The sequence below is a fragment of the Urocampus carinirostris genome, chromosome 17 (assembly GCF_059441175.1).
Source record: "Urocampus carinirostris isolate Australia breed hairy pipefish chromosome 17, RoL_Ucar_1.0, whole genome shotgun sequence".
Classification (NCBI taxonomy): Eukaryota; Metazoa; Chordata; class Actinopteri; order Syngnathiformes; family Syngnathidae; genus Urocampus; species Urocampus carinirostris.
This window is the reverse complement of record NC_142365.1, coordinates 33,763,523-33,788,966: the sequence shown is the minus strand read 5'-3', so window position 1 is coordinate 33,788,966 and position 25,444 is coordinate 33,763,523. Positions and strand designations below refer to the sequence as shown.

At 40.4% G+C, this 25,444-nt stretch overlaps 1 protein-coding gene and 1 pseudogene across 1 annotated transcript; one reads left to right on the top strand and one right to left on the bottom strand.

Annotated features, from left to right (window-relative positions):
* Positions 1-867: 867 nt before the first annotated feature.
* chrdl2 (chordin-like 2) lies at positions 868-24,997 on the bottom strand. The gene is given in 12 exon segments (XM_088321721.1): positions 868-1,483; positions 3,433-3,525; positions 3,596-3,763; positions 5,729-5,897; positions 8,786-8,854; positions 8,856-8,933; positions 9,028-9,086; positions 11,682-11,775; positions 21,520-21,662; positions 24,461-24,554; positions 24,610-24,719; positions 24,898-24,997. Coding segments are annotated over 12 exon segments (1,311 nt in total). The 3' UTR covers positions 868-1,349.
* Positions 6,255-6,402, top strand: LOC148349863 (U2 spliceosomal RNA; annotated as a pseudogene).
* Positions 24,998-25,444: the final 447 nt, after the last annotated feature.

Here is a 25,444-nt window from a genome sequence, read left to right as displayed (position 1 = left end):
AAATGAATGGACCAGTTCGACCTCACTACCATTAATTGACAGTGGCACATGCGGGGGAGGCTTAGTACGGAAATCTATTATCATCTCCTTATACCTAGACACAGCGCGTTTTAATGTCTCCGCCTTGTCGGACTCATGCTTGAATTCATGTTTATGTTTCGTCTTGTAATGACGATTAACACTTGCTGTGCGAGGTACAACCCTCTCGAGGCATAATGCTCAAAACAGCATGGTAATTTTTTTGCACAAAGCCTCATTCATCTGTCCAAGCTGGCTGGAAAGAACGAGATGTTTTCACTGGAGGAGCCATCATGAATTGTTCATTTATCGCGTAAGTGTATTTTGTTTGCTGGACTCCTGCTCCACTAACGTAAAGCCTTAATAACACTGCGCACAACTGAAAATGTCTAAATTTCAGGTAAAAATGTGCATTTTTAAAATATAATCATTATTATTTTGCGGTGCGCTCGCGTGCCACTCGTTAACCCCTCGCGTGCCACTGCTGGCACACGTGTCATAGGGTGCCAACCCCTGGCCTATTGTGTGTAGACATCTGGTGGAAGTCATGGGATGATGATGTTGCAGGAAGTCACAAAAAATTCAGCCCGAGTCGCGGATATATAAGCCCGAACCCGCCCAAAACCAACGGATTCACTTGATTTGATTAACGAGCCCGAAATAAACCCAAACCTTTAATTTGCCGCCAAAGTAAACACTAAGCTTTACTCCGGCCGTGCGTACTTCAGCGTCAAACTGTGCTGAACTACGCAGCCTGGGGCTTACTTGGGGCAGAGTCCCTCAAATCAAGTGTGCACTAAAAGTGCAGCGCCTAAATGAACGGTTTGGCACCGAAGGGCGCATCTCGGCGACGTGCAGCGAATGATAGTGAGACTGAAGAAAATGGCACCAAAAAGAAAATCATATTCTGCACATTACAAGATGCAAATAGTGAAAAAAATGGCCAAAAAGCAGAAGGAAAGTTTGTAATGCTTGTAAGCTGTTGGCAAATTGGAGGGAGGTGGAAGGAGGAAGCCGCACGTCTTTTACCCCAACACCAAGGAGTAAAATGTATTTGGATGTAGTGATTTTTGATTAAACTGATAGTTTAGTAAGCATTTTCTTTATCGAAATAATTACTTGAGTAATAGTAAGTGAATGCTGTGCAGATCCTCCACAAAAAAAAAAAAGCGTGAGAGAGAAGCCCAACTTAATGATTGACATTTTAAGCTTGAACCCGGCAAAAAGTGAACTAAATACTGTATGTGTATTACAATTCATCATTGTACATAGCAGATAGCTTGTGTCATCTTATAAAAGAATAACCAAAAATCTCCATGCAGTTAAAGTGTTTAAAATGAGGGCGGGCAAAGGCCTTGGACCTTCTCGGGGTTGAGGACGCTCCTTGTTCCTCGAATGCCGTCCCGGCAGACCTTTGCTGCTTGACCCAGTTTGCCTGCCCTCTCTTTGAATTTGCTCCATGTCTCTGCAGATAAAAAAATACAGTAGCATTAAACACAACAGTGGTCGGCAACCAGCGGGCCGCAGAACGCTACTGGCCCGTGGGTAGTAAGGTCACGGGCCAAACAGAAAGAAAATAAGTTCCATTACTTTTCACCCATTGCTGTTTACTGACACTGCTACATTTCAGACTGATCTTGAACCAGAGCATTGAGGTTCTACCTTTAATTCAAATCAGTGTGGTTTGCACGAGGGTTGGGCCATACTGGGAATTTTGGTATCGATCAAATCTAAGTACGGTAAATAGTATGGACCAATACCGATACTGTTTGCTTGGAAATGTCATGATCATTGTATAATTTAACCCTTCCCCAATTGAGTTAGTTATATATACACTACATTGTTCCCATATGATGTCACAATATCCGGGGTATTTTCCAACCCGGCGCCATCACTGACGGCATGTTATCGGCACTGGGTAGCGGTGAAGAGTCAACTCAAGATTATAAAGTAAAAAGTATCTTTAAGTTTGATGGCATACAGTACGTTATATATTTAGTGTTGTGTGTAGTGGATCAGCCGTCATACGCAGTGGTAAATAAAGTGCTTTCCAGTTGCCAAGTGGAAGTTATAAATGCCTTTTTTTAGATAGATAGATAGATAGATAGATAGATAGATAGATAGATAGATAGATAGATAGATAGATAGATAGATAGATAGATAGATAGATAGATAGATAGATAGATAGATAGATAGATAGATAGATAGATAGATAGATAGATAGATAGATAGATAGATAGATAGATAGATAGATAGATAGATAGATAGATAGATAGATAGATAGATAGATAGATAGATAGATAGATAGATAGATAGATAGATAGATAGATAGATAGATAGATACTTTATTTATCCCCGTGGGGTAATTCACATTTCCAGCAGTCTCCTTTATTGTTTAATAACAGATTAACTGGATGATCTGATATTTGGATAAATCTAACCACCCCTGGGTTTCACGGGCGGGCACAGGTTCCTATCGGATGGTGCAACTGTCTTTTTGGAAAGAAGGATTCCACCCAAGATACAGTGACGATGAACCAAACCAAAAGTTTGCGTTTACAGCCAATCAGTGTGGAGAATGCTCAACTACGTCATGCTAAAACCAAAATCGCCGCCATGGAAAAAACGTAAGGCCACGGAGTTGGGGGACACATGGATTACTATTGAGAACACAACAGAGACCACATAAGACTAATAAGAAACTGCAAATATCCCCAATTAGGATAGGGCCCGTTGTTGGGTCATTTTCATCATCCACTTTCCTCCATCAATACTATCACCTTCTCATAGTCCTACCGTGGTTTCTGAGGTTTGGATTTTGTTTTTTCTGTTTCAGACATGAGTTTTTTACTTTATGGAAGATTTTGTTATTAAATGCCATTTTTTTAGCACCTTGCCCTCTGCGTTTGGGTCCACCGGTGTCCACAAGACCACAACTTTCCCTCTCTTGTAAATGCTCTTGCACCATCAGTATGGTAATATTTAATTTCTCTGTGCATTTCATATGTTACAATGACAACAAGTTATTTTCTGTTCTAAACAAATGCTTGAGCCATTGAATAGGTGTTGGTTTCAATGTATAATAGAACAGTGTTTTCCAACTTTTTTTAAGCTTAGACATATCTCTTTCATTAAAAAAATCCAGAGGGACACCACCAGTCAATGCTGTTGCATTTACGATAAAAGTATATCCAAATGAAAGATAGCTTTCACTAGTCTGCAGAGGCACACACATTCCTCAGAGCTCAGTATGACAATTAATTACTGCAGTTGAAAAACACTCTAATAGAGTAGTACTGAATCGAGAAATGAAGGTTTCTACCACGGGTTTTAACTATGGCTGGAGCTTTTTAGAGTGTAATCCCTGCAAAAAAGAGGGACTACATCGTTGCCATTAGTATTTGAAAAATGTACCTTCATCAAGTCTTGTGAGCAGCGTGTAGTTAGCGGTATGGTAAAGAAAGTCTTTCCTTTGAACGTTTCCTATTTCCATCACTTTAAAAATTCCTGTATTAAAGAAGTGGCTTTAATGCAACAGCAAATAGTTTGAGGGAAAAAAATAAGAAACATTGCGTACCATCAACCACTTTCCACATTTGCAGCTCCACCTGGGCCGTGTTGGCCCTTTCGATGGCCAAGATTGCAACCTTGCCGGGCGAGTCAAAAACCCATTGCAGTTTATATACCGCAAGTTTGTTTTTGCGGCCTGAGTAACACTTAGTCTGGTTACTTGTGGGATTGACTTCTGTAAGGGGACCAGAGCAAACAACAGAGATCAGTTTGTAGCAAGGGTTTTAAACTTTTAACCCGGGGCATGATAATTTGAGGTCCTGGTCTTAATATGAAGTTTAAAGGGACAGTGTGTATTATTTGGGTCTTCCTTGTTAAAGAAAAAACCATTTATTAAAAAAAAATGTTCATTCGAAAAATAAGAAAAAAATATAAACTAAGATAGAAATATGAATAGCCCCCCTGGTAAATTGAGTTGAAGACCCTTGTGTTTTCAAAACAGGTTTCCTTACGCTCCAAACCAAGGTTTTCATACTCAATTTTCTTGGGGGCCACCAAAGCTAGGGTCTGGTTGCGGTTAGGCCAAATCATTTTTCCACGGCCCGATTTTTGTTTTGTTTTTCTGCACAAAATAAAAAAATAAAAAATAACAACATTATACTTAATATCAAAATAAATCAATCAATCAGTATTTATTTAATGAATAATTTTTGTGGTCTGCACTTGCATTAAAGTTACAGTGTGCATTATTTGACCACTAGATGTGGCAGCATCATGTTGTACAACCGAAAAAAGGAGCACAATGAAGAATACAAACTACAGACACTCAAAGTGACCAAATAGCAACAATTTGTCAAATTCTCAAACGATATAAAAGGCCCTGCAACCCGGGTGAGAATAAGCAATGCAGAAAATAGATGGATGCATTGATCAAGGGATGGATGGATATCAAAGTAAAAAACTAGAAAAAGACAAAAAGAAGGACAAACTGTACAAAAAGAGGGAAAAAGGAGAAGAGGGACAAAAATGACAAAAATGACAAAAAAAGAAAAACAAACATGGAAAAAAAGACAGAAAGAAAAATGACAAAAGACAATAGACAGAAAAAGGAAAGAAAGAGAGGGGAGAAAAAATAGAAAACAATAACAAAAAAAGCTAAGAATTAAGAAAACAGTTGGCAAAAAAGAAAATAGAGCAGCAAGATGGCAGACAATCATGTTAGATGAGACTCATTGTATGTAAAATAAATGCAAATTCCTCGGGATATCATATTTTTTTTAAATGCATGTGTTGATTAGTTTTTGTTTAGTAAATAATTTAATGATTGAAGCTTTATTTACTACTAGGAGACTTTGAATAATACACATTATAATAATACCAATTTTGAATGTATTAGTGTGGATAAGTTGTTCAATAAAGGAAAAAAGGGAAATTAGGAGGAAATCTAATTTTTAGTATTTGTTCCTGGTTTTTGAAAATTGAGCCACAAATAGACACCGCTCAAAGGTTTAGACACCCTTGCATTTGTACCAAATGCAATATTGCACAACCCTTACGATACCAACGGTATCACGATAACACTGTATGTAACATCCCACATGCCGACATTTCTTGTGTAAATACCATGTAAATTATAACTATAGCCTTATCCCCCTTGTTTTATAACCTTATCTTCTCAGTTCCTTTATCTTCTTGGCTCATACCTCACTGTGAATGTGTAAAACTGGAGTGTCATGCCCAATTTCGTTGTCACAATATGTTAACCCATTTTGTAACAATGACAATAAAGGTATATTCTATTCTATTCTATTCTATTCTATAAATTTAATGCATAGTACCCCTAAACAAAGACCAATATGACTGGATTTAACATAGATGCTATCATCATGTGGTTATAAAAAACAGGACACACAAAGTCCGTATTTTCCGCACTATACGGCGCTCTGGATTATAAGGCCCACCCCAAAAAACATGAAATTGAGATTACAGTCAGAGCTTCCGATGCACTTACAGCATACAACACTTCAATGTCTGCAATGGATAATTAGTTGATTGGTATTGCAAAGTATTGTATGCAACAGGAAACAACCTCAGATCGCGGCAGTGAGGGCGCCAAAATTTCACCGCGAGACCATCAGTGGTACAGATAACATTTTAAAATTGCGAATGACTAATTTGATATCAAGCCAAATTTTCCTACCTGAACAGGTCTTGCAGCACTGTCCTGGCGACTTGACGGGTCGTTTGCAGGCGAAGTGGCTCGGGCACGCCACACGTTGGCACTCCAGCAGGCCGTCGCTGCAGGAACACACGATGCATTCAAGGACCTTCTCCAAAACCGGGTGCCACGTTTCTCCGTGCGAGTACGTCTATAAACATGCTGATGAGACAAAATGGTGAGGGGAGATATTCATTGTGTTTTAAGCAAAGTATACAATTTCCTGGCACATGGCATTGCCCGTCTTGCTTTCCAACAGCTATCTTTTCTATACGAAATATTACATCTAATAATGTTGGACCATTTTCATCTCTGGTACCATAAGTAAAAACAGTGTAATAATGAGATTTAATCTAATGCCTTTTCCCATGTCATCTACATCCCTGGTAAATTTGATTTCTGACTGACACCAATGAGGTTGGGCAGGTGTGCCCACTCTAGCCAGGACCTTATCTTGGCTTTGAAGAAGAGGCGAACGACGAGGTAGCAAGGCTTTGATGCTAGGTCCTTAGCTTGGCCTTAGCTTGGCCTTTTGTGTACTTTCTATGAAGTCACTATCTTTGATTTTTGCATTTCGGAGATGGAATATGAGCTTGCTCTGTCCACTCCACGCATCGGCCCGGTATTGCAGTACCTCCGGGAACGGTGCATTCGCAATGATCGCAGCAAGGCTTTAGGGCTAGGACCTTAGCTTGGCCTTTTGGCTGAGAGTAAGTGTCCCGGCTCCTAGGCTTTGTAGCGTATTATGAACTGACCGATAACGGATAATGGATAATGAATAACGAAGATAGATCAATAACCCTTAAAAACCCCAAAACCCCCATCTTTTAATGGTTGACTTCATTCTAATTATTACAACCTGGTAATAACATAGTAATAACAAATTGTTATTTTAAAATTAGGTATAAAATGGTTGTCCTTTGGTACAATCAGTTACAAAAAGTAGCTCTCAGCTTCAGAAAGGTTGGTGACTTCTGAACCAAGTAGTGACCTGTCCTTTTTTGACCAATTTTGTTTTCAGAGTGGAGCTTTTTTGGCTGAAAAAATATTTATTTGATGTGTTTAATGAATAAAGACAGACCCAGCCCAAGCCCAACCAAATCACTTGATTTGAAGGACTGAGCCTGAAGACAAACCCGAAATTTCACATTTTATTTGTTAGGACGCGGGATCAGATCAGGAGAAGTGATTGTGATAACAAAGTAAAGCCTGTATTTTGTGATTAAGTTTAACTTAAACAACACTGTATAATCATTTACGATTTTCCTAGTTCTGTGTTTGCAAAAGTTACATTAACTGACAACTTGCTATTATTGAATGTCAGGACCAGAACAGGATCAGGACCTAATCGTGTGACATTCTCACACAAGTCTTTATTTTACGGGAAATGGGGAGTCATGCACGTTAGGTAGCCGGTCTGGCGTGGAATGACGGGAAGCCAGAGACCGACGAGATCGATAACGAATCAGGATAACCAAAATAAACAGGGGAAATTAGACGGGAACAAAAACTGGAGAAACTAACAAACAGGACAAAAACAGACGGAAACAAAACTGGAACCCGAAATTAAACAGGACAAAAATAAACGAGAACAATACCAGACTTGAAATACCAACAGCAAAAGAGGGCCGAGCCAGAACCCACGTCTTGTGGGGCAGAAGTTTGTTAGACGGGCAAAAAAGCAAGAGAGCGCTGAACTTAATATAGAGAGAAAGCAAATCTCTCAACGAGCCACAGCTGGCGCCCCATGGGCGGGGACAATTGGGCACCATGGCAACTGTGACACACACGGGCAGGGCCAATTGGGCACCATGGCAACCGTGACACACATTGTTGCAGCCAATGGATGTCACTTAATTTTTTGCGCCTTAACCCACAAAAAACTGAAATGTTGATTATTGGTCCAGCTCACTGATGTGAGTTGTTTTCAAACACTACCCTGAACCTAGACAAATGTAATATCACCCAGAGTGAATCAGTCAAAAATCTAGGAGTTATATTTGATCCTAATCCTTCGTTTCAGTCACATGTGAAAAATATTGCTAGAATAGCTGTCTACCACCTCTGTAATATTGCGAAGATTTGTTCGATGCTGTCCCAATCAGATGCAGAGGTTTTAATTCATGCGTTTATTACTTCTCGGCTTGATTACTGTAATGTATTGCTTTCTGGTCTCCCGATGTCTAGCATCAAAAGTTTGCAGCTGGTTCAGAATGCAGCAGCTAGACTTTTGACTAAGACCAAAACATTTGAGCATATTACTCCTGTATTGGTCAACTTGCACTGGCTCCCTGTCCACTTAAGATGTGACTTTAAGGTTCTTTTATTAACATATAAAGGTTTGCATGGACTTGCACCCTGTTATCTCTCTGATTTGTTCCTTTTAAATCAAGGCTTAAGACACACTTCTATTCCAAAGCTTATGATTGATGCCCACCTCATATACTGTATTGTCCTGTCTTTTTCCGACCGCCTGCCTGGCGGTGATACGAAGGAGAAGGACGATTTGAGATGAGTCAGCGGACCAGCGTTTGACCTGAAGCATGTGAACGCCTGCATGGACCAGCTGGCAGAGATGGGAAGCTGCGTCGTGGCCGTCATAGACTTTCTGGACTAGTTTACAGGCTGGGGGCGTCGCTGCTGTCATGCACTTTCTGGACAAATTTTCAACATGTTACCTAGTGTTTACTATGTTTGTGTACTTTAATGCTAAATGTAATTCACCATGGTCATCCTGGAAGGGGGATACCACTTGTGAGGTCCCTTCTCAAGGTTTCTCTTTTTCCTCACGCTGAGGTTTTGAGTTGTTCCTTGCCCGCATGTTGATTTAAGGTCAGGTAATTGTGCCATTGTAATCCTGTGCAGTCCTTTGAGACATTTTTGTGATTAAGGGCTATATAAATAAATTTGACTTGACATTTTTCTACTTTACATTTTTATAAATTAAAATAATTTCTGATTGGTAGGGCTCGTGCTTGGGCTTAAGATCCTACTTCTAATTTCAGCTTGTGAATGAGACTAGCATGGAGCTAAACCCACCTTGACGATGCGTCCTCTGCATGAAACGGTGGTCTCTAAAGCCCCTCTGAGGTTAAGTTGATTTAAGGTTCAGGTTTGTGGGAGAAGTCCTGAGTCGTGGAGACTGTGCATGAGTCAGGTCTGCCGAACACTGCTCCACCGACTGCCTCTATTTCAACACGCATACTGGGCATTAGCACGACTTTAGCAATGTAAAATAGTTTTGAATGTGGAAAGATAAGATGTTTTTTTGACAAACATACAACTCTGTTCAGCTGCTGGTTTCCATCCTCTAGTGATGATGGAATACTGCTGTTGGAATCTAAAGGCAAAAAAATTTGAATGTAAATTCATTCCACCTAAATTGCAGTAATCAGTAGATTTCGTTTTTTATTTGTTAAAAAAGTTTAAAAAATCCAATAAAGTGTGTTCCACTTCATGATTGTGTACCACTTATTGTTGATTCTTCACAAGAAATTACAGTTTTATGTTTGAAGTCTGAAATATGGCAAAAGGTCACAAAGTTCAAGGGGGCCAAATGGTTTCGCAAGCCACTGTTTATCCATCCATCCATTATCTGCACCGCTTATTTTCAGTAGGGTCGCGGGGGTGATGGAGCCTATCCCAGTCATCTTCGGGCAGTGGGCAGGGGACACCCTGAACTGGTTGCCAGCCAGTCACAGGGCACACAGAGACAGACAACTCACTCGCTCATTCACACCAAGGGACAATTTGGACTGTTCAATTAACCAGACATGTATGTTTTTGAGAATGAGGGAGGAAACCAGAGTGCCCAGAGGAAACGGGGAGAACATGTAAACTACACACGGGGAGGCTGCGGTAGCTGGACTTGAACCCTGAACCTCGGCACCGTGTGGCTACGCGCTAACCACCAGTATTTTTACTCAGCACTATTGCACGTTAAACAAAACCAACAGCACATCAGCAGCAGCTTACATCAGGTTTCATTAATTAAAACAATAGACAGCCAGCTCCCTTCTAGATGCTTTTTCCCCCATGATTGGTCAACATGCATTTTTTTCCATGGATTCTGTGTTGTTGACTGTAAATTTGTCAAGCAGTCGTTAGCACATTTGACTAACACGCAAAAAGGTCGCCAGTTCGTGACCAGGTGGAAACATATGTTGGCCTGAGGAGGGATAGGCGCCACCAGGCTGTTCTTGCCCAAGGTACACCACAGGAAATGATGCCCCTACATTCCTAGTGGTTAAGGGATCCAACCAACCAACCATAAAAGGTTAAAATTGTTTTGTATTTATGGTTGTCTTTTTAGATTTGTAAATATATTTATGTTACCAGTGTTTTTCAGGGATGTATTTTACAATTATCTATCTATCTACCCTGGTCAAATCCCTTGAGAGGGGTGACCGACAGCAAAACAAACACATACAAAAACAAGGAAATAAAAAGAAAAAGTAGCAAAAACACACACGAAAATTTTTTGGACCATGACCAACCCAAATGCCCAAACACCCAAACAAGTGAAGCACCTCGACACCCAAGTTGGTCATGCTTTCGTCCCTCCAGATGAAAAGGGACACAAGAAAGCGGCCATGTCACTCGGGTCAGGATGACACAACACACTCTTCTATTCAACAGCAGGGCCCAACAGCTTTCACTGGTTTACCCCTGCCGCATCTTACGGGTGCCCTGCCTATCCCTTCGGACACGTCTAAACATCCTATTATCCTTTTACAACACCTCTCCACCCATTCCTATTACCAACAAGAGCTCTAGCTTCCACTATATTTAGACCTCTTTCCTGCAGTGCACTCATAACACCGTCTATGTGGCCTTCCTCTTGGTCTCCTTCCATTTACTTCTGCTCAGTAGATCCTCTTCAACATTCATTCCTCATCCATCCTCTTTATGTGTCCAAACCGACCGAGTACTCTCTCATCGACACGCTTGCTCAGTTCCACTACTACTCCAGTTCTGTCTCTCACAATTTCATTTCTCAATTTATCCAATCTTGTCACTCCGAACATGATTTTTTTTTTTTTTTTTTTAGAAGGTTGGTATTGGAGTTTGGAAGAGTGTGTGATAGGCGTAAGTTATGTGTGAATGTTGGGAAGAGTAAGGTGATGAAGTGTTCACATGATGGAGTGGGCATGGCGTTTGAAATGAGGTTGCTTGGACGGGTGCTGGAGGAAGTTGAAAGCTTTAGTTAATTGGGTTGTGATGTGACTACAGTTGGTGGAATGGAGTGCGAGGTATTGCACAGAGTGAATCAAGGACGCAAGGTTTTGGGTGCTCTGAGGAGAGTGATGAGCAACAACAGTATGAGTATAGATGTTAAGAGGGAACTGTATGAGAGTGTGATTGTGCCGACTGTGTTGCATGGTGCAGAGACTTGGAGCCTGAACGCAGATTTGAGAAGGAAATTAAATGTTTTTGAGATTTTACAATTAGCTTTTTTTTAAAAAACTTAGTTTTTTCTGTAATTTGTAGTTTATCTGTTGCTGCAGTGAAAAGTAAATATATATTTTAAATTGACATTTTGTTGAGTCGTGCAGGGATGCAGCTGGGATGGGCTCCATCACCCCCGCAACCCTATAATAAATGTATGGATGTATGGATGGATGGATGGTACTATACAGGCCAAACGGACCTCCCCCCAAAAAAATCTGTCATTTTTCTTTTTTTCCTGGTTTTTTCTTCCTTGTTATTTATTTTTTCTTCTCTTTGTTTCTTTTTTTTAGATTCTACTTATTTTTTTCCTCTTTTCTTCCCTTTTTTCTTCCCTTTGTCGTTTATTTTCATTTTTTATTTTCTCCTTCTTTTGTTTCATTTTCCTACATTCACTTTTCTTATAGGGTGTATCTGTGGGTAGGCACTGCCCACCCCTGCCCTCCTCTGGTAAAGCCCCTGCCACAGATGGAAAAAATGGTCCAACCTTTGCACACCAAACAGCAAGTTTTAGCAAGCGTGACTGGCAAGGAGCAACTGATTGCTTGGCAGGTTTTCAGTGCGCAGAAGATGTTTCCATTCTGAGGACAGGAAAAAAATAGCTTTCAATTCCCAAAACTAGCAGTGAAGACAAAAACATTGTGTTTTTGAACGATAAATTAACTCTGTCAGGGTTGGGATGGTTACTTTAAAAATGTAATCCCATACAGTTACTAATTACTGTTTTAAAATGTAACCAGTAACGTTATGTTAATTCCATAAAGTTGCAATAATGTTTCTTAAATACTTCAAATTACTTTTGCAATACTGCAATACCAAATGAGCAAATCAATAAACATAATTTAGATAAATAGTAAATTAAAGTCCCAACGTTTAGTATTTGACCACTAGATGGCGCTGTGTTGTCTGATACGAGCAAAGGCCTGTGATGCACAGCACAGCGTGACAACAGATGCCGGAAAAACATTGTGCCGACTTAAGTGGGGATTCCACTGTGTGAAAGAAATCAGATTAATGTTTTTTTTTACTGGATGAAAGTTTTTGTACCATAAGCAGGCATTAAATATTACACACTGTCGCTTTAAGCTAAAATAATTCTTTATCTTTCACATGGCAGACAAGATATGCTCTGATTAAGCTCACATCTTAGAGTGGATTTTAAACAAAAATAACTGCAAAATATCAAAGGAAGAGAATCAGTCAAACTGAGTAAATGTCCCGCATCACTAGCGCACACATGTAAACAGCCTCGCAAAAAAGCAGGCTCGCGGCAATTAAATGAGTGTGACATTGAGGAGAAATAAAATAAGGACAAAAAGAAAGGTTCTTTTTCAGTGTAACAAACATACAATCTGTACAATTTGCCCAACAGATGTGGATGTTACTACGATCCACGTGCACGGCCATGTTTAAGCTTTATTTTCTCCGTCTCTCTCGTGTCAGTGATTTAATTCAAAAACATGCATACATATGAGGGCCGCAACAATAAGTCGATAACATTGATTATTAAACACCTTGGCAACTAATTAGATCATCGATTTGTTGTATTGTATCATGTGTTTTCTAAGCAGTGGTTAGCACGTGTACGGCACAGTTCTGAGGTCATGAGATCGAACCTTCCCGTGTGGAGTTTGCATGTTTTCCCCGTGCTTGCGTGTGTTTCCTCCCACCTTCTGAAAACATGCTTTTCAGGTTAATTGGCTGGTTAAAATTGTCCCTAGGTGTGAATGTGAAGAAAATGTTATTGTTGTTTGAGGAGTATGTCAGGAGTGACAAGACTGGATAGATTGAGAAATGAAATTGTGAGAAACAGAACTGGAGTAGTAGTGGAACTGAGCAAGCATGTGGATAAGCGAGTACTAGGTTGGTTTGGACACATGGAGAGGATGGATGAAGAGCGAATGTTGAAGAGAATCTACAGAGCAGAAGTAAATGGAAGGAGACCAAGAGGAAGGCCACGATTGACGTGGATGGATGGTGTTATGAATGCACAGCAGGAATGAGGTCTAAATCTAGTGGAAGCTAGAGCTCTTGTTAGTAATAGGAACGAGTGGAGAGGTGTTGTAAAAGAATAGTGGGATGTTTGGACGCGTTCTAAGGGATGGGCAGGGCACCTGTATGATGCGGCAGGGGTAAACCAGTGAAAGCTGCCGGGCCCTGCTGTTGAACAAAAGAGTGTGTTGTGTCGCCCTGACCTGAGTGACATGGCCGCTTTCTTGTGTCCCGTTTCATCTGGAGGGACGAAAGCATGACCAACTTAGGTGCTGAGGGGCTTCACTTGTTTGGGTGTTTGGATATTTGGGTTGGCCATGGTCCAAAAATGTTTGTGTGTGTTTTTGCTATTTTTTTTCCCCTTTTTTATTTTCTTTGTTATTGTATGTGTTTGTCTTGTTGTCAGTCACCCCTCTTGAGGGATATGACCAAGGTAGGTAGATAGATAGATAGTGAATGAGCGAGTCACTTCTCTGTCTATGTGTGCCCTGTGACTGGCTGGCAACCATTTAAGGGTGTCCCCTGCCCACTGCCCGAAGATAGCTGGGATGGGTTCCAGCATCCCCGCGATCCTACTGAGGATAAGCAGTGCATATAATAATAATGTGCTTTCTGAGCCACTGAGTTTGTTAAATCAATGTAAATAAGCGTGCACACAATTCTATTGTGACGCTGAGATTTGTAGTACCATTCAAGTCTGTAAGAGAGCTTTTTAAATCTTTTTTTTGAACATTGAATAATTGTAAAAAAAAATGGCGTGAAAGTTTCAACTTTGTAGTGTTTAACTGTTTCATCATGAGACAAAGTTAACAATTTTCAAGGGAACAGAAAGTGCTCCAGAAGTACAGAGAAAGAAATATCTTAAAATAAATAAAGTAAAAAAGAAAAGTAAAAATAATGACATGGTTAGCGAAAATGGAAGAACGGTGAGGAAAAAAAGTAGCATTACTAACGATGATGAAGATATTTGAATGGGATGAACGATGGTAAGTGAAAAACCAATTTTTATGATATTAAAGGAATATGTCAACAATAAAGGCGTTACAGGTGAGAACCAGAAAAGTTTTGTGTTCATATTCGGCCGGTATGAACCATAACTATGATAAGTAGATCTCATCTTGTTGGAATCCATCACAGTGATCATCGAGCAGCGATTGGAGGACACCCTGAACTGGTTGCAAACCAATTGCAGGGCACACAAAGATAGACAATTCACTAGCTCATTCACACATAGGGACAATTTGGACCAACCAGTCCACCTGAAATGCATGTTTGTGAAAGAGGTAAGTAAACCGGATAGCCGGAGGAAACTAACGTGAACAATGAGAGCATGCAGGCTTCGCACAGGAGCCAGTGGCTGGTTGTGAACACACACACCTGTTCCCAGGTCCTTAGTAATGCCGCACACGTGCTGGCCACTGCGCCACCGTGCTGCACACACATATATAATATATATCTCATCTCATCTCAGCAGCTGCACCGCTTATCCTCAGTAGGGTCGCGGGGGTGCTGGAGCCCATCCCAGCAATCATCAGGCAGTGGGCAGGGGACACCCTGGTATATATGATTTTTTTTAAACTGAACTATCAATAATGATGATATGATAGGAATTTTGAATTCCGTGTACTAGCTTGCTAAAAGATTTATAGATCTTGGCAGAACCCCTGAGATTTAGTGATACAAAGATCGAACTTATAAATCGGTGACAAATATAGTAGATATCTGCGTATTCATTCAGTTTTGATCATCGAATTATTAATTTATTTTCTGCATTTGTTGATGGTAATTGCGAATAACAGGCTTGTCTTTTTCCATTTTTCTACTTACTGTACTTTTCTTTAACATCTTAGTACAACATAATTCGTGATATCAATCATCAAAGCAAATGAGCCGTTTGAAAGCAAGCTCTCTTTGATGAATTGAACAAGGAAAAAAGCCGTTTGTCTAATAAAAAGACTGACCTTCGCTCGACAAGAATTACCAACAACAATGACGTAATCTCGAAGCGACGAGATCTCATTAGTGAAGATCGGCGTGCAGGAAAATAAAAAAACTCATACAGCAAAACCAAAATAACGATAAGGTTTGTAATGCGTTAAATCCTTGTCAAAGAGTAAACTAAATGATAATGACAATTTAAAGGAAAAAAGTAGCATAAATGATGCGTCTAGGACAGGTAAGTGGGAAAATGAAAACACTGAGTGTATAATACAAGATAATTATACAGAATAGTTTAAAAAGAAAGGATATTTGAGTAAACAACTAATCATTTTTCGTTGAAAATGCGAATAGCAAAGGGTAATAACTTTAAGACGTGTAGTTTTGCTCCTAATAAAGCAAGGACGATTAAAGCAATGAAGATGACTAAAAACGGTCCATAATTTTAGTGTCAATCTTCTCGTTCGTAAATGGACAAATTCAAAAGAGGCGTAATACGTAAAAAGATTATTTCCTTAGTTGTTCTCGTATTCAATAATACATTACTCTCAATAAAATAATCAAAATTTTGAAAGAAGTTTGAAAATGACGACAAACTAACACAGAAAAGAAAATTCGAGATTAGAAATCATTAATAACGTAGCTGAAGCTATTTCAGTCAATGAATGAAATGTTTCCTTTAAACAAAGGAAAAAAGAAAAGTATTAATAGTCGGACCAGATCATGTTGATCTGTATAGCCTTGATCACAAGGGATCTCGAAGGGCTGCATAGAACAAAGACTAGTGCGTAGAAACAAAGATTGTTGCGCAGAATAAAAGATAATGAATAAACAAAATAGATACACTCAACAAGATAATTCATAAGTGACAAGTATGTATTGTTCTATATTGAATCAATAACAAAAGATTGATTATGATTACAGAGATAAGAAAATACATAAGAAAAGTTATGACATGAGTTCGATTTGGCATTTTTTGAGAATTTTTTGTTGATCTTTTCAGAATTTAGATGTTTAGTGTGAGGGTTTGGAATTTTGACAAATTTAGCCCAAAGGACAATGATTACACACTGAATTTTTTTTTTTTTTTAGAATGAGTGTTACGATTGACAAGTGATAAGCAAATGTGTAACAAATACTGACTTATGGTTTGGTTAAGTTAAAAAGGGAACGGTTTCCATGGAAGAGAATTTTTAGAAGACAATGAGAAATAGATTGAACAATCTTGAAGAGGTTCATAAGAAACGAAAATAACGGATTAATTGATTTTGAGACATATCATGCTAATTTAAAAATAATTGCATTGGAAATAAATGGGTAGAAATTGATTAAACTAAGATAATGTCTACTAGTACTTAAATTTAGAGAAAAATTTAAGACAGAGTAATCCGGCCAATTTACTAAAAAAATCCCACTACGTAAGCACAGTGGAATTAACGAGACTCTCAAGTGCCAGTGAATTCCGCAAAAAGACTCTTTCTAAGTCTCCAAAGGACATATAAATCTGTCAAAAAGAGGCCATGGACTAATTTGCTGAAAGAGCCAAAGACATCAGTCATCCATTGTCTGCGCCGCTTATCAACAGCGATGCCAAGGGAGTGATATGGAGCACATCCCAGCTACGCTCATAAACAACGAGCTCAAGGGAGTGGGGATAACACACACGGCGAGTCAAAACAAGAAGGCATTCAATTAGGAGGACGAGACGTAAAGTGTTGGGCCTGCGGTCGAAAGGTCACATGTCCTTTGAATGTGAAGAAGAAAGCTCTGCTGAGCAACACCAAACAGCGTGACTAGGCCAAGATAGTATTCAGACATAAAGTCAAATGCCATAGCAGCAGTATTCTTACCTGACCCACTCAAGTCACTGTTTAAACAGCATAACTGGCTTATGGATAGATGCGTACCGCATATCTCGTTGTGCAAAAAGAAGAGCATCAAATGGCAAGACTTGGAAAAATTAGTGTACAAAGGAGAAAGAGCCAAAGATTGGAGAGAAACGGGTACGATTACTTCGTATAGCAACTCCACAGGATTAACAAGAAAGGCTCTTTTCTGGTCGGTGACAGTGCAGTCAGAAGTACACTTAATAGAAGAACAAGAATGACAAATCTTTTTAACCGGAGAGGACGAGGAATCGTTGACGCAGATTCCCGAGAAATTATGGTCTCAGGGGCCTACGGACGTGGGCCTTGTAAAAGGGGCATCTCCTGTAGTAGTCAGACCAAAAACAGAGCATCGCCCTAGAATAAAACAATATCCACTCAAGCCAGATGCTATGGCTGGGATACAACCAGTGATTGAAAATTTAATAAAAGCAGGGGTGTTAGTGGAATGTGCCGACTCTCCAGTAAACACGCCACAACGTGCACTCCTTGGTTAATATCGTGGACCTATAGCAACTCTGTGACAGTGACTGTGCCACCAAATGCCACCATTGTGATGTCCATACCGATAACCTCTTTAAAAGGGTTCCAGTGAGGCAGTCTAGGGGGACAGCCAACACATATTACTGGGCAAGGGTGGGAGGAGTACTGGTGGTACGTGTTTGGACACAGAGCGTTCCAAGGGTGGGAGTATTTGGTTATAACGGAAGCAGGGGAGTACTGGACCCCAGGGGACAGCTTTGAGGCCCGGTATTTCAAAAAAAAATCGGGTTAAATTGCAGCATCAAGGAAGCAATTTACAACTGACTATAACCGTTACAAACCAGACAATTCGACCTCCGGAATCAGATTTTTTTTAACAGCACGTGCTGGGGTTTCACGTTATGGGCCTGGTCCTCGGGCATGGACCCCTTCTTTTTCCCGGTCGTAGTGTGTGTAAATGACAGTATGAAATCGACTGATCAGCCAAAATTAAGTAACTACTCTGTAACGACAAATATCACATCAGTAAGCATGTCAGTCGAAGACATTAATGGGTGGTTCAAAGTTACCACAGGAATTTCAAGGATAGATAACAACTGGTTGCTAATGGCTGAGCAGGCGGCACATGCTGTCATGACTGATTGTGTTGTGTGTAGTCTGAAGGGTATACAATGTCACCAAATGTTGACAGTCAATATAACATTTAAACCACTCTCCCGGAGTGACATCTGGTGGTGGTGTGGAGGAGACAAGTTGTATGATAGACTACCGTACAATACCACAGGATTGTGTGCATCTGTGTCTCTTATTTTACCTGTGTCTATAACCGCCACCACAATCCCTGAATTGCTAACATCTGTGAAGAGCTTGTTACCACATGCATGGAAAAGTAAAGGTCTACCTATGCCTGGAGTGACAATGATCCTACATACATCGACAGCATCGGTGTTCCAAGAGGCGTACCAGATGAATACAAATTAGCAGATCAAGTAGCAGCGGGTTTTGAATCTTTGATTTGTTATTGGTGTACAATTAATAAAAATGTTGACAGAAAAAACTATATCCATTTCAATGTGCAGAAGTTAGGAAACAAAACAGAACAAGGTTTCTCCGCCATACACGAGCAACTCTCTGCTACCTCCCTCATGGCTTTCCAGAACCGGATTGCTGTTGATATGCTACTGGCTGAAAAGGGAGGGGTCTGTTCTATCTTTGGTGACCAATGTTGCACGTTCATACCGAACAACACGGCAGCAGACGGAAGTCTGACAAAGGCCCTGGAAGGCCTCAGGTCACTTAACAACAAGATGAGAGACCACTCAGGAGTTGACACATCAATGTGGGATGGTTTTGGAGATACGTTTGGAAAATATAAAAAATAATATATCAGCTATGATGGCGATAGCCGTTTTTGCGGCAATTCTCACATTGTGTGGATGTTGTTGTATTCCGTGCATAAGAACATTGCTAACGAGACTAATTACAACAGCTCTTGCCCCAATGCAGGCAAAGATGGTACCTTTGTATGCTCTGTTGCCCTCGGACACCGATGCTGACGATGACTCTGGCAATTACCATAAAAATGACGATGGTGAAAATTGTAATGACACAAATGTTGATGATGATTGCCTGTCTCTGCATTTTCATGTTTTTTACTCAGATCCTGGTCATTATGACGACAACCTCTAAGTGTAACAACTGTTGTTGTGTTCATGATTTCTCTGTTAAAAATCGTATTGCGAAATGACAGTTGAATGAAGTATTATATCACCAGTAGGATAAAGAGGAGGGAATAATGGAGTTGTATTTATCCTACAGTTGACATTTAATATGTTATATGTGTTCTCAGCCATTTTGAAGAGTTCTCAGCCTGTAAACTACTCTCCAAGGCTATGAGTTGTGTTTTGATGTACAGACTGTGTTTTGTTCTCACATACCAACGAAATACATCCTGACCTGGCATCCCATAACTCAAGATTGTTCTTCACCAAAGAGCCTGGGAAAAAGGAGTTTCCCAGGACCAAGGTCACCTGTCATCATTGGATGGAAAGCAGGCCTTCGAAAGAAGACTAATCAACTCTACGTAGCAAAGGCAAAAACTGAATATTAGAAGGGAGGTTTTTCGAGGAGATCCTCAGAGCCAGAGCCGAGCCGAGCCAGAGCGCAGCAAGCAGGGCAGAGCGAGCGAAAAGATGTCTAACAGCAGAATCTCGGCTGCTCTCAATATGATGATTAATAAAGTAACTAATTATAAAGAACCGATTCTCTTTGTCCTATATTGCAGAGCGTTTTATTATAAATGTTGGAAACTTGAACCTAACAGTTAGCTCTACACATTTTCATCTCATCTCATCTCATTAGCTGCACCGCTTATCCTCAGTAGGGTCGCGGGGTGTTGGAGCCCATCCCAGCAATCATCGGGCAGTGGGCAGGGGACACCCTGAACTGGTTGCCAGCCAATCACAGGGCACACAGGGACAGACAACTCGCTCGCTCATTCACACTTAGGGACAATTTGGACCGGCCAATCCACCTGAAATGCATGTCTTTGGAATGTGGAAGGAAACCGGAGTGCCCGGAGGAAACCCACGCAAGCACGGGGAGAACATACAAACTCCGCACAGGAAGTCCGGTAGCTGGATTTGAACCCACACAGGAGGTTCCCAAGACCTTAGAACTGTGCCGCACACGCGCTAACCACTGCGCCACCGTGCTGCCCTATTCAAATATTTATCCCCCAATTTTTTTAACAATATTTTCAAAAGTGGGTTTTTACATTTTTGGCTAAACAATTTTGTGGTTGAAAAAATGCAACTCATGACACGCAATGTATTGCGCTTTACCTTTTGTTTTGCATGATAAGTCAAAGTATAATATGATCTTTAGATACAGTGGTAGGAAGAGAGTATCTTACATATTTACAGGTGTATGGAATATATTTGTATGTATTTTTGTTAACAGTCAAGTTAATTGACAAACACTTTGCTTTTTAAAATAGGTTTATACTAAAGAATATTAGGTTGTTTTGTGGATCCATGCAAAACAATATTTGAATAAAGAAGAGGACATTGAAAATTAGTTTTATCGAGTCATCAAAATTCATAGATTGATAGATTATGACAATTATTTTTGGTTGCCGCCCAAATACACCCATCCATTATCTACACCGCTTATCCTCAGTAGGGTCGTCTGGGGGTGCTTGAGCCCATCCCATCCATCTTTAGGCAGTGGGCAGGGTACACCCTAAACTGGTTACCAGCCACTTACAGGGTACACAGAGACATACAACTCACTCGCTCATTCACCTATGGATAATTCGGTCTGGCCAAATAACGTGGAAGAAAACTGGAGTGCCTGGATGAAACCCACACAAGCACAGGGAGAACATGCTCCGCACAGGATGGCTGGTAGCTGGATTTGAACCCATGACCTCAGAACTGTGCCACGGATACGCTTACCACTCAGCTACCATGCCGCCCGCTCAAATACGTATGAAACATAATTTGTCCATTGGCGCAATGAGTACCTGTAAATATACTTTTGAATTGTCAAGTCAAGTCATGTTTATTTGTATATCCCTATTCACAAGAAGTCTGAAAGGGCTGCTGTACAGACTTCAGACTATTGCAGACTACAGACACTTGTTTCACCATCCGCTGATATAAAACCTACATGAGGTCAAGAAAAAAAAAAAAATCAAAAACTCAACGTGTGGAAAATGAAGGAACCTTGAGAAGGGTCCGCAAGTGAGATAATCCCCCATCCAGGATGACCAAACCGAAATGTATTTCGTAAGGGCATCAACAAACAATACACATTGTCAACCTTGTAATCTTGCAGAGTTATGCTTTTTTTAACCAAATAAATTAGATTTTTTTTTCTGAAACTGTTACAGATAACAATGACCTTTTTTTAATCCGTATTACGTCACGCCTTTTTATGCATTCCGTTACTTCCCAAGCCTGATTGCTGGGCAAGGAAATAAAAAATCAAACAAAAGTGAAGAAGGAAGACTAGACAACTCACAGAACATGAGCACATGGCACACTGGTTGCTTGGCTTGGCCGCTAAATTACGCTTGGTAAAAGTCTGTCCTGGTTGATATACACTTCCATTATATCTGCACAACTTCAGAGGAGCTCTCAGACCTGCAGGCATCTTGGGTTGGTCTAAGAAAACACAAAGTAGAATTTATTAGCGTATAGCATGTAGGGGTTTTTGTCCTTGTGTTTCTTGCTGCAGTGAAACATTCAAGTGGCGCATTAATTGGCCTTATTCCCACGTGGCAAAGGGTACATGCCTTAAAGCGACACAGTGTAATATTTTGCCACATGATGTCGCTGAGAACAAGTATATATGCAAACTACTCCATTTGTGTACATGAATCATTTTGAGTTTTATTCTTTAGTGCAGGGGTGTCAAACTCATTTTATCTCGGGGGCCACACGATAGAACAAACATTCTGTCGGGGGCCGGACTAGTAGATTAAAAAGAAAGAAAAAGAAAGAAATAAGAGAAAGAGGGAGGGAAAAGAAAAGAGAGGGCGGAACAAAGAGAGAGGGAGAGAGCCTGAGAAAGAAAGATAAAAAGTCGTGAGAAAGGGGGAAAGAAAGGGAGCGGAAGAAAGAAATCCAAAGAGAAATAGAAAGACAGAAGGAGAAAAAAGAGGAAAGAAAGCGTAAAGGGTATGAAGAGAGAAAGAGTAACGAGAGAAAAGGAAAAAAGGAAGTTAGAGCAAAGAAGTTAAAAAGACAGAGAGAAAGGGACAAAAAGCCAAAGGAAGAGAAAAAGAGAGACACAGAGTGAAAGAGACAGAGACAGGGAGTGGGAGAAAAGGAGTGGAAAAGAGAGAGGGAGAAAGAGAGCTGGAGAAAAATAAATACAAATACAGTGTCTTTGTTCGAGGCACCTTTCTTTGGCAACATCTAATGGACATATTTCACCCTGCAACTTGTTTTTCTCTTGCGCTTCTCTGAGTGTTGTTTCCGCGGGCCGCCTGTTTGACACCTGTGCTTTAGTGAATTTATGACTGTTTCAGATTTAATTGAAATTGCAGGTAATTGAGCATTAAAAGGAAGAATGTCTGGACAGCTGGTTAAACATTTTTATTTCATTTTACTTAAAGTAATTTTGGTATGTCCATGCTGGGCAGCACGGCGGCGCAGTGGTTAGCACGTGTGCGGCACAGTTCTAAGGTCTTGGGAACCTCCTGTGTGGGTTCAAATTCAGCTACCGGACTTCCTGTGTGGAGTTTGTATGTTCTCCCCGTGCTTGCGTGGGTTTCCTCCGGGCACTCCGGTTTCCTCCCACATTCCCCCCAAAAAATGCATTTCAGGTTAATTGGCCAGTTCAAATTGTTCCTAAGTGTAAATGAGCGAGTGTATGCTTGTCTGTCCCTGTGTGCCCTGCGACTGGCTGGCAACCAGTTCAGGGTGTCCCCTGCCCACTGCCCGATGATTGCTGGGATGGGCTCCAGCACCCCCGCGACCCTACTGAGGATAAGCGGTGCAGCTAATGAGATGAGAGATGCTGGTGCTGGGGAGATGACCACACACATAACTTTTTAAGCAAGGCTGGTCATTGCATTCGATTCAATGCGGCTAAAATGAGAACTGAAAGTTGTTGATGATAACAAAGTCAAGGTATTTGGTCCTAAGATATTTGTTCAACATAACGACTGTATTAAATACCCTCAGCGTAATTATCCAGAGCCTCCACAGACTCTTTTGCAATGTCCCAAGTTACACTAGCCGAGCAAAAGAGGAGCGGGGAGAGGGGCAAGAGCGGTGCTAGCAATCAAATGGACTAAACCAGGGGTCAGGAACCATTTTGACTTGAAGAGCTATAAATGCAAAAATATTTTGATTTTTTTTTAGAGCCACACTATGTATTTTAAAACAAAATTCAACAAAACTGCCAAACCTGCTTTCCTGACAAAAAAAAGAATTATTCTGCACTTTTCATTTCACTGTGTGATGTTTGATGGTTTGATAAAATCTTGGAAATAAAATATAATGCATGTGTCCCAATGCATATACCACTTGAGATTCCACTCCCTCCCACAGTTATTTAAGAGTGTTGATGCTCATTTTGTCTCTTGTTTTTCCCTAAATAATCGTTTTCAAAACAAGGTGCAAGTTTTTTGAATGAATGTCAAAAAAAAACTGCAAACGGGGACACCAACTTTAGTGCAGATGGCACTGGGCAAGAAGGGGCGCAGGCGCGTTTATTCCTGTGAATAGTCCTGCCCATTTCTACCGCTGATCCAATGAAATTGCACTTTGTGCTTTGTTAGAACTTCTGGGTAAAACATTTGATTTGGGTTAAATGTTTTGTGAGTTTTTATCATTAGGTGTCTCAACAGTGGACCCCAATTGTTTAATGAGCTTCCATATAAAGGTTAACTTAGCGATTTACAGCCAAAACCGGGTCTGCTGGTGTGACACCCTGATTGTAAACTGTGGTTGAAATTGTGTCCTATATATACTAGACCGAACTCTTGCAAAAGTCTTACCTCCTTGTATGTGGAAATCATCTTAGCATTAAGTAATATATTAAAATTTACACAAGTTCATTTTTATCTCCGAGCCATATGTACTCATGAAAAGAGCCATATATGGCCCACGAGCTATAGGTTCCCGGCCCATGGACTAACCCATTTCAAGGCAGTTGCGATGTCACATTTTGTTTTGTTTTCTTTTTTTCCCTTTCTTTTTTCTTTTTTGATTTTTTTCCAGCTTTTTAAAAAAAAATCATATTTAAACTTATCCCGTCTCTTATTAAGGAACAACAAGTTTTTGTAATGCTAACACTTTTGGGGTTCTTGGTTCAATTTGGGAGTGGTTGATCACCCACCAAAATGGACTGGTTTCATCCATGGTTTGGACAGATCTATTTTCAAATAAAAACATCTGTTGAAATCTGAAAAGATGTATGCCCATTAAATGCAATAAAGACAGACTTGTACCTGAGCATCGGGGACAACAGTGCTGCGGGTCAGCAACAGTCCTCCCGCAGGAGAGTGAAGGACACTTGATTTTGTTGCATTTGACCTGACCTTTCTAAAAGCGCATTTGCATCTTCTCACATCATAAATATGGCCAACATTTCAATTACCTGGTTGCAGGAGCAACGCACGCACAAAAGCGGTCCGAAGGGCTCCAAGAAAGGATGCCAAGTGTCTCCTGGTCTGAAGGATTTGTCTTTAAAGATGCACGGCGCCCCTGAACCTGCATACAAGTCACAGAATACGCTCAAAAAGAACAACAAAAGACGCTCACGTCACCTCAAATAATTCCAAACGGTAAAAGCAAATGTCATCTGATTCCACTGAAGAGTCCGACTGGCCAAAAAATAGTAGACTTTCTCAGAAAAAGCTTGTAGAGAAAGGAAACTGCAGCTTTTGCCTCAGAAGATCCACAATTGCCTTCATCTTACCTTTCCGACCTCTCTGCTGAGCTTCTGCGCAGCAAATGAGAATCAAAGACACCAAGAGAGACTTCATTGTCCTCCTTAATGCAAACTCCACAATAGTTACCCAGTAGAATTCCACGTACGTATGTTTTCACAGGATCCAATCGACGAGACGAAAGCAGTTGTGGCGCCCCCTCCAGGACAGAGAATATGTAAACCAAAAAGTCAAGTCACATTTATTTGTATAGCTGGGGCACGCTTAATTTAGAAACAAGAGTGGACACGTCCTTGCAAACTTTTTTTTTTTAAATAACAGAACCTGTTAGTTATTCGTCCATCTAAATACCGTGTTTTGTTCTCAGAAACTGCTCTGAATATGGACAAATGTAATATCACCCAGAGTGACTCAGTCAAAAGTGCAGGTGTCACACGTTACACGTTAAGAAAATTACTAGAACAACTTTTTTCCATCGTACCAACATTGCAAAAATTCACCCTATGCTGTCCCAGTCTGATGCAGGGATTAAAATTCATGCTT